The following is a 12443-nucleotide window of genomic DNA, read 5'->3' as shown; positions in this document are numbered from 1 at the left end:
TTGGAGACTACGCCAATAAAAGATGTTAGTTGAATGTATATAAAAGCCAAGCTGCTTATCTTATCGACCTCATTCACTCATGTGTCCCTCTGTTAGTCCTCAACACTTTCTGTTTTTAATTACCTGTTGAAATGGCTACCTACACTGCAAGACACATATTATGTGTGTGAAACAGGCCCAAATGTGTTGGTTTTGGCTGGGAAGCCCGGCTCTCAGTGAGGCCCAAATTATTTAACTACATTTTTTCCCATCTAAGATTACAATCCGATGGTGGGGATGGTCTATTAAGAAGGGCAATTTTGTCCTCTCTGTTTTGGGTGAGATAGGGGGTCAACGGGCAGCTATCATTTGATGCCGTTCAATTAGGGTTTCGGGGAGGGTTTGCGAGAGAGAGAGAGAGAGAGAGAGAGAGAGAGAGAGAGATGGCGATGGAAGGAGAGCGAGGGGGAAGGGTAGGGGTCTCGGCACTGTTGATGCAGATGGGAGGGTCGGTATGGTCAGAGAAGACCATATGGCTCGTCGGGATTTCAGGGAGACGGGGTAGGGGTCATCAACAAACCCTACTGAGAGTGAGGTATGCAGGATCTTGCGCTGCATGTCTCAAATCCAAAGATAAGTTTCTTTTTTTTAATTGTATTCTTTAATGTTGCCTTGGATTTTCTGATTTTTTTAGTATGTTAGGTCTGGTTTTGGGAGATTTGTCATTTTCTAGAGAGAGATGGATAGGGAGATAGAGATAGACAGAGAGAGGAGAAAGCATGGCTGTGTGCATTTGTTGGGATTAATTAATGGGTTAGTGCGCAGGGTCGGTGAGGAGAGAGTCAGAGAAGGGTGTATGGCAGGTTATGGCCTTTCGGTTTTTCCCTCTGATTCAATAGGTTATGCACTGTTTGACAATAATTGTTTGTTGTTTTGTTTTCCTTTTGCTTTGTTAGAACCATCATTCGATTTTTGGGTTTCACTGTCCTCATTTCTGTGCTTCTTCAAAATTTTCTGGTGTTTGCTTCTCATTCCTCTGTTGGTTGATTTTTTTTTTCCCATTTCTTGGTTCCTTATGTATTTGTTGGTTCTGTCTAATTTTTGGTTGTGGGATGATGCTTGCAGGTGAACTAGGTGCACGGTTTTTTGGGATGAGTTAGGAAGATCCACATGAAAACAGCATAGAAGATAGAGAACTGGTATGCTGCTTTATCTTTCTGTGGGATTTTTATGTTTATGTTCTGCTGCTAAGAGGATTTTAAAATGTTCTAAATCTGTTTTGTAAATGTGCTTAAAGATTGCACATGTTTTTGAATATTAGCCATGTTGTCTGGATTGAATATGTGATTGAATATTCGAGAAGATACCATCTTGCTTGATTTCAATTAAAGACTACTAATTTGATCATCTTATATAAAGTCTGTTTATGTTTGAGATGTATTTTGTTCGAATCTCTAAACTGAACAGTGCATCTATAACCTCTAGGCTGGATCATGCCTGGTGAGTTATCTGTGAACATCACTCTAATATATATATGGACTCATATAAGGAGTAGTAAGGTAATTAAGCTTCACACAGTAATTAGTGATGTTAACAATGAATAAAACCTGATCAGTCTCCTTCCTCTCAAACAAGTTTCTCAGTAGAAACCTTCATCTCTTACAGACAAATACAAATGGAAGCAGCATCAATGGGTAGTTGTTGTGTTGCCCTAAGATAAAATTAGGTGTGTGTTTTGGAAATAAAAGGAATTCATTCCACAGATTTGTACATCCATATACGAACTATGCAAACAGAGTCTTTTCCTGTGAGATTTTAGGAACTGTGAAAGATACCGCATTCACAGCGGATGAATTTTCTGTTTTATTATTTTTTGTAGCTAAATAGTAAATTAGGCAAAGTTGATTTAAACTAATTTATAATGTTCATAGATTGGATTAGATCTGTATATGTTTAGTTTAAGGAGAATATGTTCTTTAGTGAAGAAAAAGAAAAGGTTGATTGTTCTGTTACATTTATATAATAATCTATATGATCAAAGTGGTGAAAGTTGTTTATGCGCACTTTTTACCGGATCCAAAGAGAATATATACTCGAATGCTTTAAGGCAACTAAAACTGATCTAATTTGCATCATAATGATTTGTTTTCATAATTTGGTTGTATCTGAAAAGAAAAGAAAAGAAAAGAAATGCTTGAATCAATCGCATAGTTATAAGACATTGTAAGGTTGAGGGTTTGATTGATAGGAGTGGAGACTCGGTTTGTGCCTCAAAATATACTCTCTTCTCTGTTGTGTGCTTGAATGCCTTGGATCTGTGACTCTGGATTGCTGAAAATTAGGTTTTTGCACCCCAACTATGAATTTTAGCATATTTGTTTCTACGGATTAATGTAATCACAAGATTATTTTGTTGATTTTTATACATACGTTTGTGGATGAAGGGTTTAGGTGCTCTTGAAGATGCCCACCCTGATTTTTTTTACACCAAGTGGTGATGGCAACCCAGGCATTCCAACTTGCCCAGGTGCTTCAATCTTTTCAGTTTTTGGTAATTTTCGATTGCTGTTTGGTTGCTGAGAAAGAGAGGGAAAATAAGAGAAATAATATGCATCCCCGTAATTAAATGAAATATCAGAAAATTACTTTCCCTTTGCTTTGTTTGTCAAATATTATGCTTATATCTGTTTAATTTCATTTTCTATCAGCAAAAGAACTGTGATACCAATGTACTAATGGGTATAGTTTCAATTTCTATGTTTACTCATCTTTTCCCAGGGAAATACTACATTTAAGGAAAAGCCTGAAATAATGTTGTCGAGTGCTATACTGAAGCTATCAGATTGAACATGATATGTGCAACTTATGATTGCAACCGTGCAACTGCTTACTTGGAGGTAATAGTCATTCTATTGCATTCATATCTTTAGAATCTTTGTTTTTATAACTATTGGTGAAAGCACTGCAGACCAAATCATGTTATATATGCTTCTTGTAAACAGTTCTGTTTGTAAAAGGACAGTTGGGTGGTTTGGCATTAGTTGCTATTATCTAGATTTTGTATCTTTATGTGGAAATGAGTCGTAGCTGGTAAATGAGAAGCAGAGTAAGCAAATTACGGAGATACCTCCAGAAGAGTACAAAATGCCACGGGTATGGATTGACTTAGAAATGACTGGTGAGGGTAAAATAAAGTATGTTCCTTTTACCCTTTTGTTATTTGTGGATAAAATAATTTATGTTCCTATCATGGTTTCTTTTTATTCTCCAAAAATAGATTTTAATATGCTGTTTACTAAAATTTCAGTCCTTGGAGTGAAGCTCCTTATAAGGATGCTGCAGAGAGAACGGCATGTGGGAATTTACCTCTTAATGCATTTTTGTCTGAGGTATCTTCGTTTTCATTGCTACCCTGTTTAAATTAGCTTACATATGCTCTTCATGATTTTTTTTTTCCATTTATTTTGGATGATAGTCTTTGTTTAAAGAATCTCCTTAAGCCAATTGTAAATTGTAACTATATCTTTTCTTTTTTTTTTTGTGATTCCAGTGGGCCCTCATGACACTGTTAAATCCAAACTGAAGTTTGGCGAATTTGTTATATGTTGGATACAATGGCAGTTCTGCTTCAGCTATCCATGTAGGGCGCCCATGCGTCAATGATCGTGGATTGCTTCAACTCCGTTTCCATCCCCTTTTCTTTCCCTCTTTTCCTCTCCCGACTCTCTCTGCAACCATCCGTCAAATCCCCTCATCCCTCCCTTTTCTCAGCAGTACATTCCTATTACGTTCCAACCGTTTCTGCGAAAAAGCACTATAAATTCGTCAAAAAATCTGAAACAAATAGACACGTTTTGAAGAGGACAAGGTGAAGAAAAAAAAAACAAGGCGATTGGTGTGTATGATGTGCGCTTCAGAGGTTTTCTACGACCGGAGGTCTCGCTACAATAGTCGAACCGCCAGCAATCTAGGGTTCGACTCCGTCCCTCCTCCTCCGACAGTTGCCAGTCACAACCTTAATCATAGTCACTGCCACCGCACCTACCTCCTGGTAATTTCGTAATTTGCAATTCAATTTGGTAATTGATCGAATTGTGTGTTTGGGTTTGTTTGCAGGAGCGGGCAGCAATTGGGCTCAAGCAGGGTGGGATCCACCAGGGTCTGGAAATAGGGTCGCCGGAAGCAGTGGCATTTTGAGCGGGAGCGAGAAACTTCCTGGGTTTGTCTGCTCGCCAGGGAAAGGCTGCTGGAAAGGCTGAGACGGATGCCTCAGTTCTTCAATTTGATTCGAATTATTTTTTTACCCAGAAAAGCCAGTGTTTCCTGATGAGTTTTACAGCTTTCTCAATGTTTTTGTGATTTTGGATTTGCAAATTTGTTTTCTTTTCAAATTTCCTTTTGTGATTTTGGAGGTTTTGTTTATCGATTCTCTCACTCAGCTCTCAGCTCTCTCTCTCACTTTTGAGGTACATGCCATTGGATTTCGTTTGCTGCTGCTGATATGCAGGTAAAACTTCAATTACCATATAAGGTTTACATTTTTCATGATTCCTTGAATTTGGGTTTTAAACAATGGAAATACTGCTAGATTCTTATCATTATGTGCAAATTACTGGCAATTTGGATTGGTGCCTGAGATTTAGAGAATGGCTCGCAGCTTTATTTTCTTTTTCCTTCATTATTACTGTTTCAAAATTTTTATTGCTGGGTATTGGTAATTTGTAGTCTGTGAGGGCTTCAATCTGTTGGAATTTTGAATGGTTATTGCTTCATCAGAATTTGGGTGACCCAAATTTTGAATTAGAAGAAACCCATTTGATTAATATTTTTGGTGGATTGGTTCTCTGTGTTTTCTCTGTTATTTCTCCCCCAGTTGGAAAGTGGAAGCCCCAACTTTTGAGCTCAGAGCTTGAATTTCTCAATCGTTCGTTTCTCTGAACTCTCATCAGTCACTCGTGATCCTCTCTCTGAAGAACTGGGTAATTTTCCAGCTTTATCAAGTAATACTCCATTTAATTGCTTAATTGAGGTTTTTTGTTTCTCTTTTTCGCTCTTTCATTAGTTCATTGGCTTTGATGTTGGGCTTAAGTAAATGGGAAATCATTAATTGGCATTGTTCAAGATATAATTCTGTGTTTTTGGATTTGTGAAACGATTTGGCTAATGAAGATAGTGGTTAAGATAAATTTTTCGTTATGAAAGAGAACATTGTTCTTCATTTGCCTACAGTTTTTACTACAAAGTTAAACTACTGTGTTTTTGTTCAATTAACTGCAACTCATGCCGCAGTTTGCTTCACAAACCTCTACGGTTAGCTTTCATACAGTATGTTGCAAGTTTGAGGATATCTCTACATCTTAATTTATGCTCTCTCTGGTTGCTTCAAGGTTGTAATTTTATGTGCTACACTGCCACTTGATTTGATTATAAAAATGTAAAACAAAATCCGTCCATGATTTACAAATTTGTATTCGATTGTTGATGTTTTTCCAGTTTAAGGCATATGTTGCACAAGTGAGGTATGTGCTGCAGGGCATATATTTTGCCGTCTTAACTGCAGCGGCAAAATATGTGTACTGCAGCTTGCTTCTGTTTCTTCAGTTTCATATGCAAACAAACCTTCTACTTTTTTTTAGCCTTTGAACAGTTGTGGTTACAAAATTAGATACTTGAACAAGTCCTCAACACTTTCTATTTTTAATTACCTGTTCAAATGGCTGCCTACACTGCATGACACATATTATATGTGAACTAAATGTTTCTTCTGTTTCTTAAAGAAACAGAACTTTTTGGGAAACCATCTCTTTCTAATCAAAGACATTCAGTTTATTCCCACTCATTGTACAATGTGTTTATATGCCAACTCACTTGAATGTATATAAAAGCAAAACTGCTTATCTTATCGACCTTATTCACTCATGTATCCCTTTGTTTGTTCATAATTGTGGTGAATTTATTCAACTTAAATGTGTTTTATTCATTTGATTACGCTTGAACCAGCTGGTTCCCGCGGCTACGCGCGGGCCTAATTTCTAGTCTATACTAAATGGGAGGGTGTGGGCTTAGCCTAACAATGCATTAGTAATAATGTTGTTCAAATTCGTTTTTGGCAAAAATCGAACTTAAAACCTCACTTACAAGTGAAAAGGAATACCACTAAACTGTAGTACTAAATAAATAAAATCAATGATTTTGATATATGGCATTACACGTATGCTGGTGGTTTAGCAACCACTAAACAGAGTCCTGAGTATATGCCATATTCTCTTAATACGCTCAATTGGTATAATTAGGGCTCAAATTAAGCTACGGGTTCAACTTTTAAATAATTTGAATATTGTCCATAGAAAATAAAATTATTTGAATATTCAGACAACCATAAATAGAAAATTAAACACAAAAAATGATAGAAAAATTGTCACAGCCCGTCCCAAGAAATAATTATCGTGGTTGTGAAAAGATGAATTTACCCTTGAGCGTTGGGTGTGTGTTTGTATTTTGGGTTAAGAAATTGCGTCAATTAGTTTTATCCCTAACTAATTGGACCTAATTAGAGCTAAAAGATTAAAGAGTTTTGATTAGTGTACATTTTGGAACCACACACACACATCCATACCTTTTCTCTCTCTTATCTCCCGTACTCTCTCTCGGACTCACTCTCTCTTCCCTCTCATTCGTACGGACAACCTTGAACCAAGCCAAATCTTCACAAATCGAGGAAGAAAATGGTACCATTGTGTTCGTGAGGACCATACGAGTTCAAAGGTACCCATTTCAGGTAAGAACGCGTTCGATATCACGTTGAAAACTCAAGCTCCGAGTTAAGCACTATTCATGAACTTTTGAATGGTTACATTTTAGGACAATCCAAGCTCACAGCGAGCTCTAGGAGGTTCTCACGAAGCTCGGAGTACTTCGTTGGCTCACAGCGAACTTTTGAGTGGATACATCTTGTGTTATTTACATTACTTGCAGATTCACGGTCGGGTTTACGTTATTCCAAGACCTCCGGTTTTGTGCATCAACATAATGGATTGAATTAAATTAGGACAAGCTTATTTACACTTTTAGAAAATTAAATGATACTTAAATTGTTCTAAGTATGAGATAAACATACTCAATTCGTCATGATATTTTGTAGAAATTGGGAAAGGAACACATAATTCAGCATGAGGCCGACTTATTTCTTTCATGCCTTTGTTGGTTGGTTGACGAATAATTTGTCAATGATAAAAATGACTTGCATACCTTGCCTTTTCACTAATAGTAAATAAACATGTGATGATGGAAAAACTTTCAATGCAGGAGATTTCAAGTTATGTGAAGAGATGAAAGTTGTACCCCAATATTCATTAGCACTCCAATTTAGTGGCATTTTCCTATAAGTATGAGGTCTCAAATTTAAATCATATGAATGACGAGTTTATACTGCCTTTGCTCGAGTCTTAGCCTCTTAGAGCAGTTCCACCTCACACAAATTGCTTGGGCTATTAGACCATCCAATCCCCTAAGCTCCCCAAAAGCACTCCACCCTGCCCAATTAGCTGGGCTATAGCAGGCCCGACCAAGCACACGGGCTAGAATAGCCCAACCTTGTGATTGCGTCTGATGTCAGGCTAACGTTAGTCATGTTAATTTTTTTTGTGCTAGGCACATGAATTACACGCGCAATAATTTGCGAGTGAGCAAACAAGAAAACACCGTTGAAGCTTGCGCTGTAGGCACACTAAGCACTTCAGAAATGGGTGCTATGTGGCTCACTTTGCGCCGTTGGATTTCCAAGGGTTAATAAAATTTGAATTCAAATCTAACGGCGAGGACATGTGGCGAATTTTGGTCGGTTAGATATCTCGATCAACGGTCCAAATTTTTTGGGCTTATAAATTAAAAAAAAATCAGAAAAAAAACTATTATTATTGTTGGGATTACATGTCAAAATCTGGGTCTTTGGAAAAAACATACAATGTAATGCAACGGTCCATATTAATTAAGTCAGATAAAAATTATAAAACAACTCAGAAAAATATTAAAAAGAATTATAATTTTTCCTATAAATGTACTTGAAAAAGTCTATCCATAAAAATTGTACTTTCGGATAATGAAACGTGGCGTGAAGAGATTGATTAAAAATCATATCCAAAATTAAAGGTAAAATTAACTTTTACTATTTTATAATAAAAAAGTAATATTTTAATAACAATAGCTTGGACAATTCAGTTTAGGGATAAAAATGCACTTAAGCCAATAATTGCCTTGGCTGAATAGCCTGGGCAGTAATTGCTTGGAGTGGAGTTGTTCTTGGAGTAAGTTTCTCTCCCCTACCATTACCATCCTCTTCCATCCCCTCCTACTCTTCTTTTTATGTTTTTCTCTACATAAAAAATTCAAAACAAAATGTAGATATGACGTAATCGTAACCGTTTAAATTGAAGGGGATGGAAGGGAAGAGAGATTAGGAGGGGAGAGAATTATACTCCGTTGCTCTTAGGTGCATTTAGAAGTTTCTTGTAAATAAAGAAATATAACAAAATCGATTGGGTTGGGCCTTGATAGCTAGGTGGGCCAGGTTAATACTATTTGGGCAACACACTGAACCGAGTTAGTTGAAGAGCGCGCATCATTCGATCGGTATCTGTTCCGCACTCAATTCCTCCTTCCAAATCCGAAACCCAAAACTCCCCACACAAACAACAAGCGCTCGTTCCTTTCGGTTCTTCTTCACTATCATACTGGGGACCTAGGGTTAGGGGTTTGCGCGCTCAGGGTTCAAGTCCTAGCTGCAACAATGGTCAGGTACAGAAGCCGAAGCAGAAGCTACAGCCCTCGTCGACGCAGTCGGACTCCGCCTCGCGGACGCAAGCGATACGACGACGAGCCGCGTGATCGACACCGTGACAGTAGGTCTCACAGAGACCGTAGTTCTCCCGCCCCTTCCGGTTTGCTCGTTCGCAATCTCCCTCTCGACGCTAGGTATATATGTATATGTATCTCCCTCTCATCTCTGTGTATGCATAGATATGTATATATATTTATGTAGTTTATTCTTCAAATGCGTGACTAAAATTGGGTTGTAATTATGAATGATTGGTATTCTTTTAGTAATGTTTTGTGCTTTACTTTTCAAAATATGGGATTGTCTGTTAATCTCTTGTTAATGGTAATACTAGTATATTATCGAAGAATAAGTATATTATTACATGGTTATAGACTTAATCCTTCAGCTAGTTGAGTTAATTACAACAAGTTCATTAACCCCAAATTACGGATACATGTCTTTTTTATTTATTTTTTCATTACTAAAGATCCAGGCTTATTCATTGTTTACCTGTTATGTGCAGGCCAGAAGATCTTAGGATCCCATTTGAGCGATTTGGCCCAGTAAAGGATGTGTATCTTCCTAAGAATTACTACACAGGGTATGCCGTTCTTGATTGTTATGGCGTGAATTATTGTACGTAATGCGATTCTTCTTCTGCCGTGGTTCAGTGGTGTAAAACTTGCACGCTGGAATAGATACTCCTGCGAAAGTTGATATATTTCTGGGTTTTCTGGATAACACAAATGTAAGTTATTTTTACTCAGCGTTTCTACTTTCCATCCATAGGGAGCCACGGGGTTTTGGGTTTGTGAAGTACCGTTATGGTGAGGATGCAGCAGAAGCAAAGCAACAACTGAATCATACAGTTATTGGTGGGCGTGAGATAAGAATTGTGTTTGCTGAGGAGAATAGAAAAACTCCGCAAGAAATGCGCACAACTACTCGCGTAAGGTACATTGTATTTGGCTCCAATACTACCCCATAGTTTATTATGCCTCCCCAAATATAATTACATATTCACTTCATGAAAACAATTTTTATTTTATTTTATAATGCAATTTTTATTTTATTTTATATTTATCTGCAGTAGTCGACATGGAGGAAGCTCCAGAAGGAGAACTCCACCGAGGTCCCCAAGACGGCAATATCGTTGTCAGTTTTAACTTTTACTTGGCAGTTTTTGATCGACATGCATGATTTTATTTCAAGTCCTTTGTGAAATAATTTTGCTCCTATTTTTCTTCTAAACCGTTGTCAAACTTTTTTGGTCACAGCTTACTCGCCATCACCATCACCTGTTAGGCGTGATTCAAGGTCTGTATATTATCTCTAGATGTATCTTTTATTCATTAACACTGTTTTCTTTTCTATTACACCGTAGTCTGTGTGGATGGGTGGTTACTCCTTTCAAAGGTGGGGTAGATTCATCAGCGACAGGTTCATGTGGCCATATAATTTTTTCCAAAATTGATTAATGGTTATAGTTTTTGAATTCTTGTTTTCATGAATGAGTACAATAGAGGGTGATCACATTTTCATTGGAAAATCTCTGAATCCAACTTTTATGTTCACATACCTGTGTTTCTGATGAAATTGCAGAATGAAATCTTCTTTAGGTATGGAGATCGCATCTTTTGCATGTATCATGTGTTTAGTGAATTGTGTAATATTTTCTGGTGGCCTTGTTATACAGATATAGTTTAAAGACTTCTGGATTAGTAAAGTTTAATGAGAAAAGAGATCATACAAGTGATGGGAAACTTCTTTATCTTCCGCCAATGCTCTCCATAAGTACTATGGTGGATATTTAAAGACTTCTGGATTAGTAAAGTTTAATGAGAAAAGAGATCATACAAGTGATGGGCAACTTCTTTACCTTCCACCTATGCTCTCCATAAGTACCATCTATATCCACCATCAACTTTCATCTACAAATGGCATTGGGATCCTATTGTTATGACTTCGGTTTGTGAGACCTTTCTACGACCGACTGAACTGACAAGCTAAACAGGGTGCTAGAGATATTGGAATCTTTACTAGTATATATTTACTTTTCCTTCTTATATTAGCTGTTTAAGTAAGTTTTTGAAGAAAATTTGTTAAGTTTGATATCTTGTTTTGCATATACCATCCAGTAAAGAAAGAATATAAAGCTTATAGTTGGCCAAAGAAAGAAAGAAATCATCTACAAAGAAATGAAGCCACTCAAAGTTTTTACCGGTAGAGTATGGTGACATGTTGAAGGAAAAGATATTATCTGGTTTTAGAAAAGTTGGGGCAAAGTGGGCTATGAAGTTTTCAGATGCTGATCAACCAGTACTAGCCTAACTCTGAGTGTTTGGACCAAGTGTCATATTTTTTGTTCAGAACCCTGTAAAGGTTCAGGTAAAGTAAAGGTCATATCTTGATCAGTTAGATTTTGAAGAGGATGTAAGTAGTTGTTCTGTTATCTTGAAACTGATAATTGGTTCTGAATTGTTGATCTATGGCCACATTACATTTTCTTGTGCACTTGTAGTGGATTATTAATGGGGAAGTTTTTTACTTGTGAAAAATGAACATGGTTTTAGTTGGTATCTCTTATTCATTTGGAATATTTCATATCTTATTCTCTTGTTGCATCTGCAATTTTTTTTTTCTTTCAAAACATAATAAGGTGTTTCTTTCCATTTGAAGGGACCATCGGGCTAGGGATGATTATCGCTCGCCAGTACAGTCTAGATCAATTTCACGATCACCCTCACCACGGGATGGAAGAGAATACAGGAGGTCCCCAAGTCCGAGAGAGAAGGGTCGAAGTGCGCGTGAAGTTAGAGACTACAGGAGGTCCCCAAGTCCGAGGGAGAATGGTCGGAGTCCTCGTGATGTGAGAGAGTATGCATCCAGCAGATCAAGGAGTCCTAGGGGTGGCAGTCGCAGTCCGTCAAGGTCTCGTTCGCGATCATACAGGTAGGTGCCTCTTCCACTTTGTACTCATGTAAAGAATTTCTAGTGTAATCTTAATAAGATTGGTTGAGGCCACTGAGTATGGTCTTAAATTTGCGGAGTATAGTTTCATATTATGTGCGAGAGGTACCCTTATGGAAGTGGAGTTTACGTGGGTGGTGATTGAGGTTCCCTAAAGTTGTGTGCGGGTATGACCCTATATGCTTAAATTGGCTAACCAAATAGGTAACAGTGGTGATAATATCTACAACTATTGCTGTACAGTCATATTTATATCCTATCGATTTAATTACATTGGCTAGACGTAAGCTAACCGAGCACAATGGCGTTATAGGATTCATATAGCAGACCCCACTTAGTGGGAAAAGGCTTTGTTGTTGTTGTTGTTGGCTAGACGTAACTACTGTGGTGATTATTATTTTTTTGGGCTTTGCAGTCCTCGCTGATGCCTGTCGGGTACGTTGGTTGCTGCTTCAAAGTGTACTCTGAGCATTGCTAGCTAGAGTGATATGCTTAGTATTCTGGAAGATGATGAATATTTGGTAAATATGAGGTTTGGACTATATCGGTTTTCGGCTATGGATTTATTCTATCTATATGTTAGTCGAGTGGATCTACGTTTTCTAACTGATAATTTTGCTGGCATTTCTCACTTTAGTGACTCCTTGTCTGGTCTCCTTGTTTCCGTCCCATTGAGTCT

The 12443-nt window shown here is 37.6% G+C and overlaps 1 protein-coding gene across 2 annotated transcripts; it reads left to right on the top strand.

Annotated features, from left to right (window-relative positions):
* Nucleotides 1-8609: 8609 nt before the first annotated feature.
* On the top strand, nucleotides 8610-12400 carry LOC126596379 (serine/arginine-rich SC35-like splicing factor SCL28). 2 transcript variants are annotated; one of them, XM_050262946.1, is made up of 7 exons: nucleotides 8610-8949; nucleotides 9318-9395; nucleotides 9584-9748; nucleotides 9888-9949; nucleotides 10072-10111; nucleotides 11474-11746; nucleotides 12180-12400. In XM_050262946.1, exons 1-7 carry the CDS (start codon nucleotides 8765-8767, stop codon nucleotides 12187-12189), a joined length of 813 nt encoding a protein of 270 aa, XP_050118903.1. In that variant the 5' UTR covers nucleotides 8610-8764; the 3' UTR covers nucleotides 12190-12400. The 2 variants fall into 2 exon arrangements, with proteins under 2 accessions (XP_050118903.1, XP_050118902.1); XM_050262945.1 differs by having other exon boundaries at nucleotides 8612-8949; nucleotides 9885-9949.
* The last annotated feature ends 43 nt before the right edge of the window (nucleotides 12401-12443 follow it).

This window comes from Malus sylvestris, chromosome 13, assembly GCF_916048215.2.
Source record: "Malus sylvestris chromosome 13, drMalSylv7.2, whole genome shotgun sequence".
Classification (NCBI taxonomy): Eukaryota; Viridiplantae; Streptophyta; class Magnoliopsida; order Rosales; family Rosaceae; genus Malus; species Malus sylvestris.
Note: the sequence above shows the minus strand (reverse complement) of the source record. Positions and strands in the feature narration are given on the sequence as shown.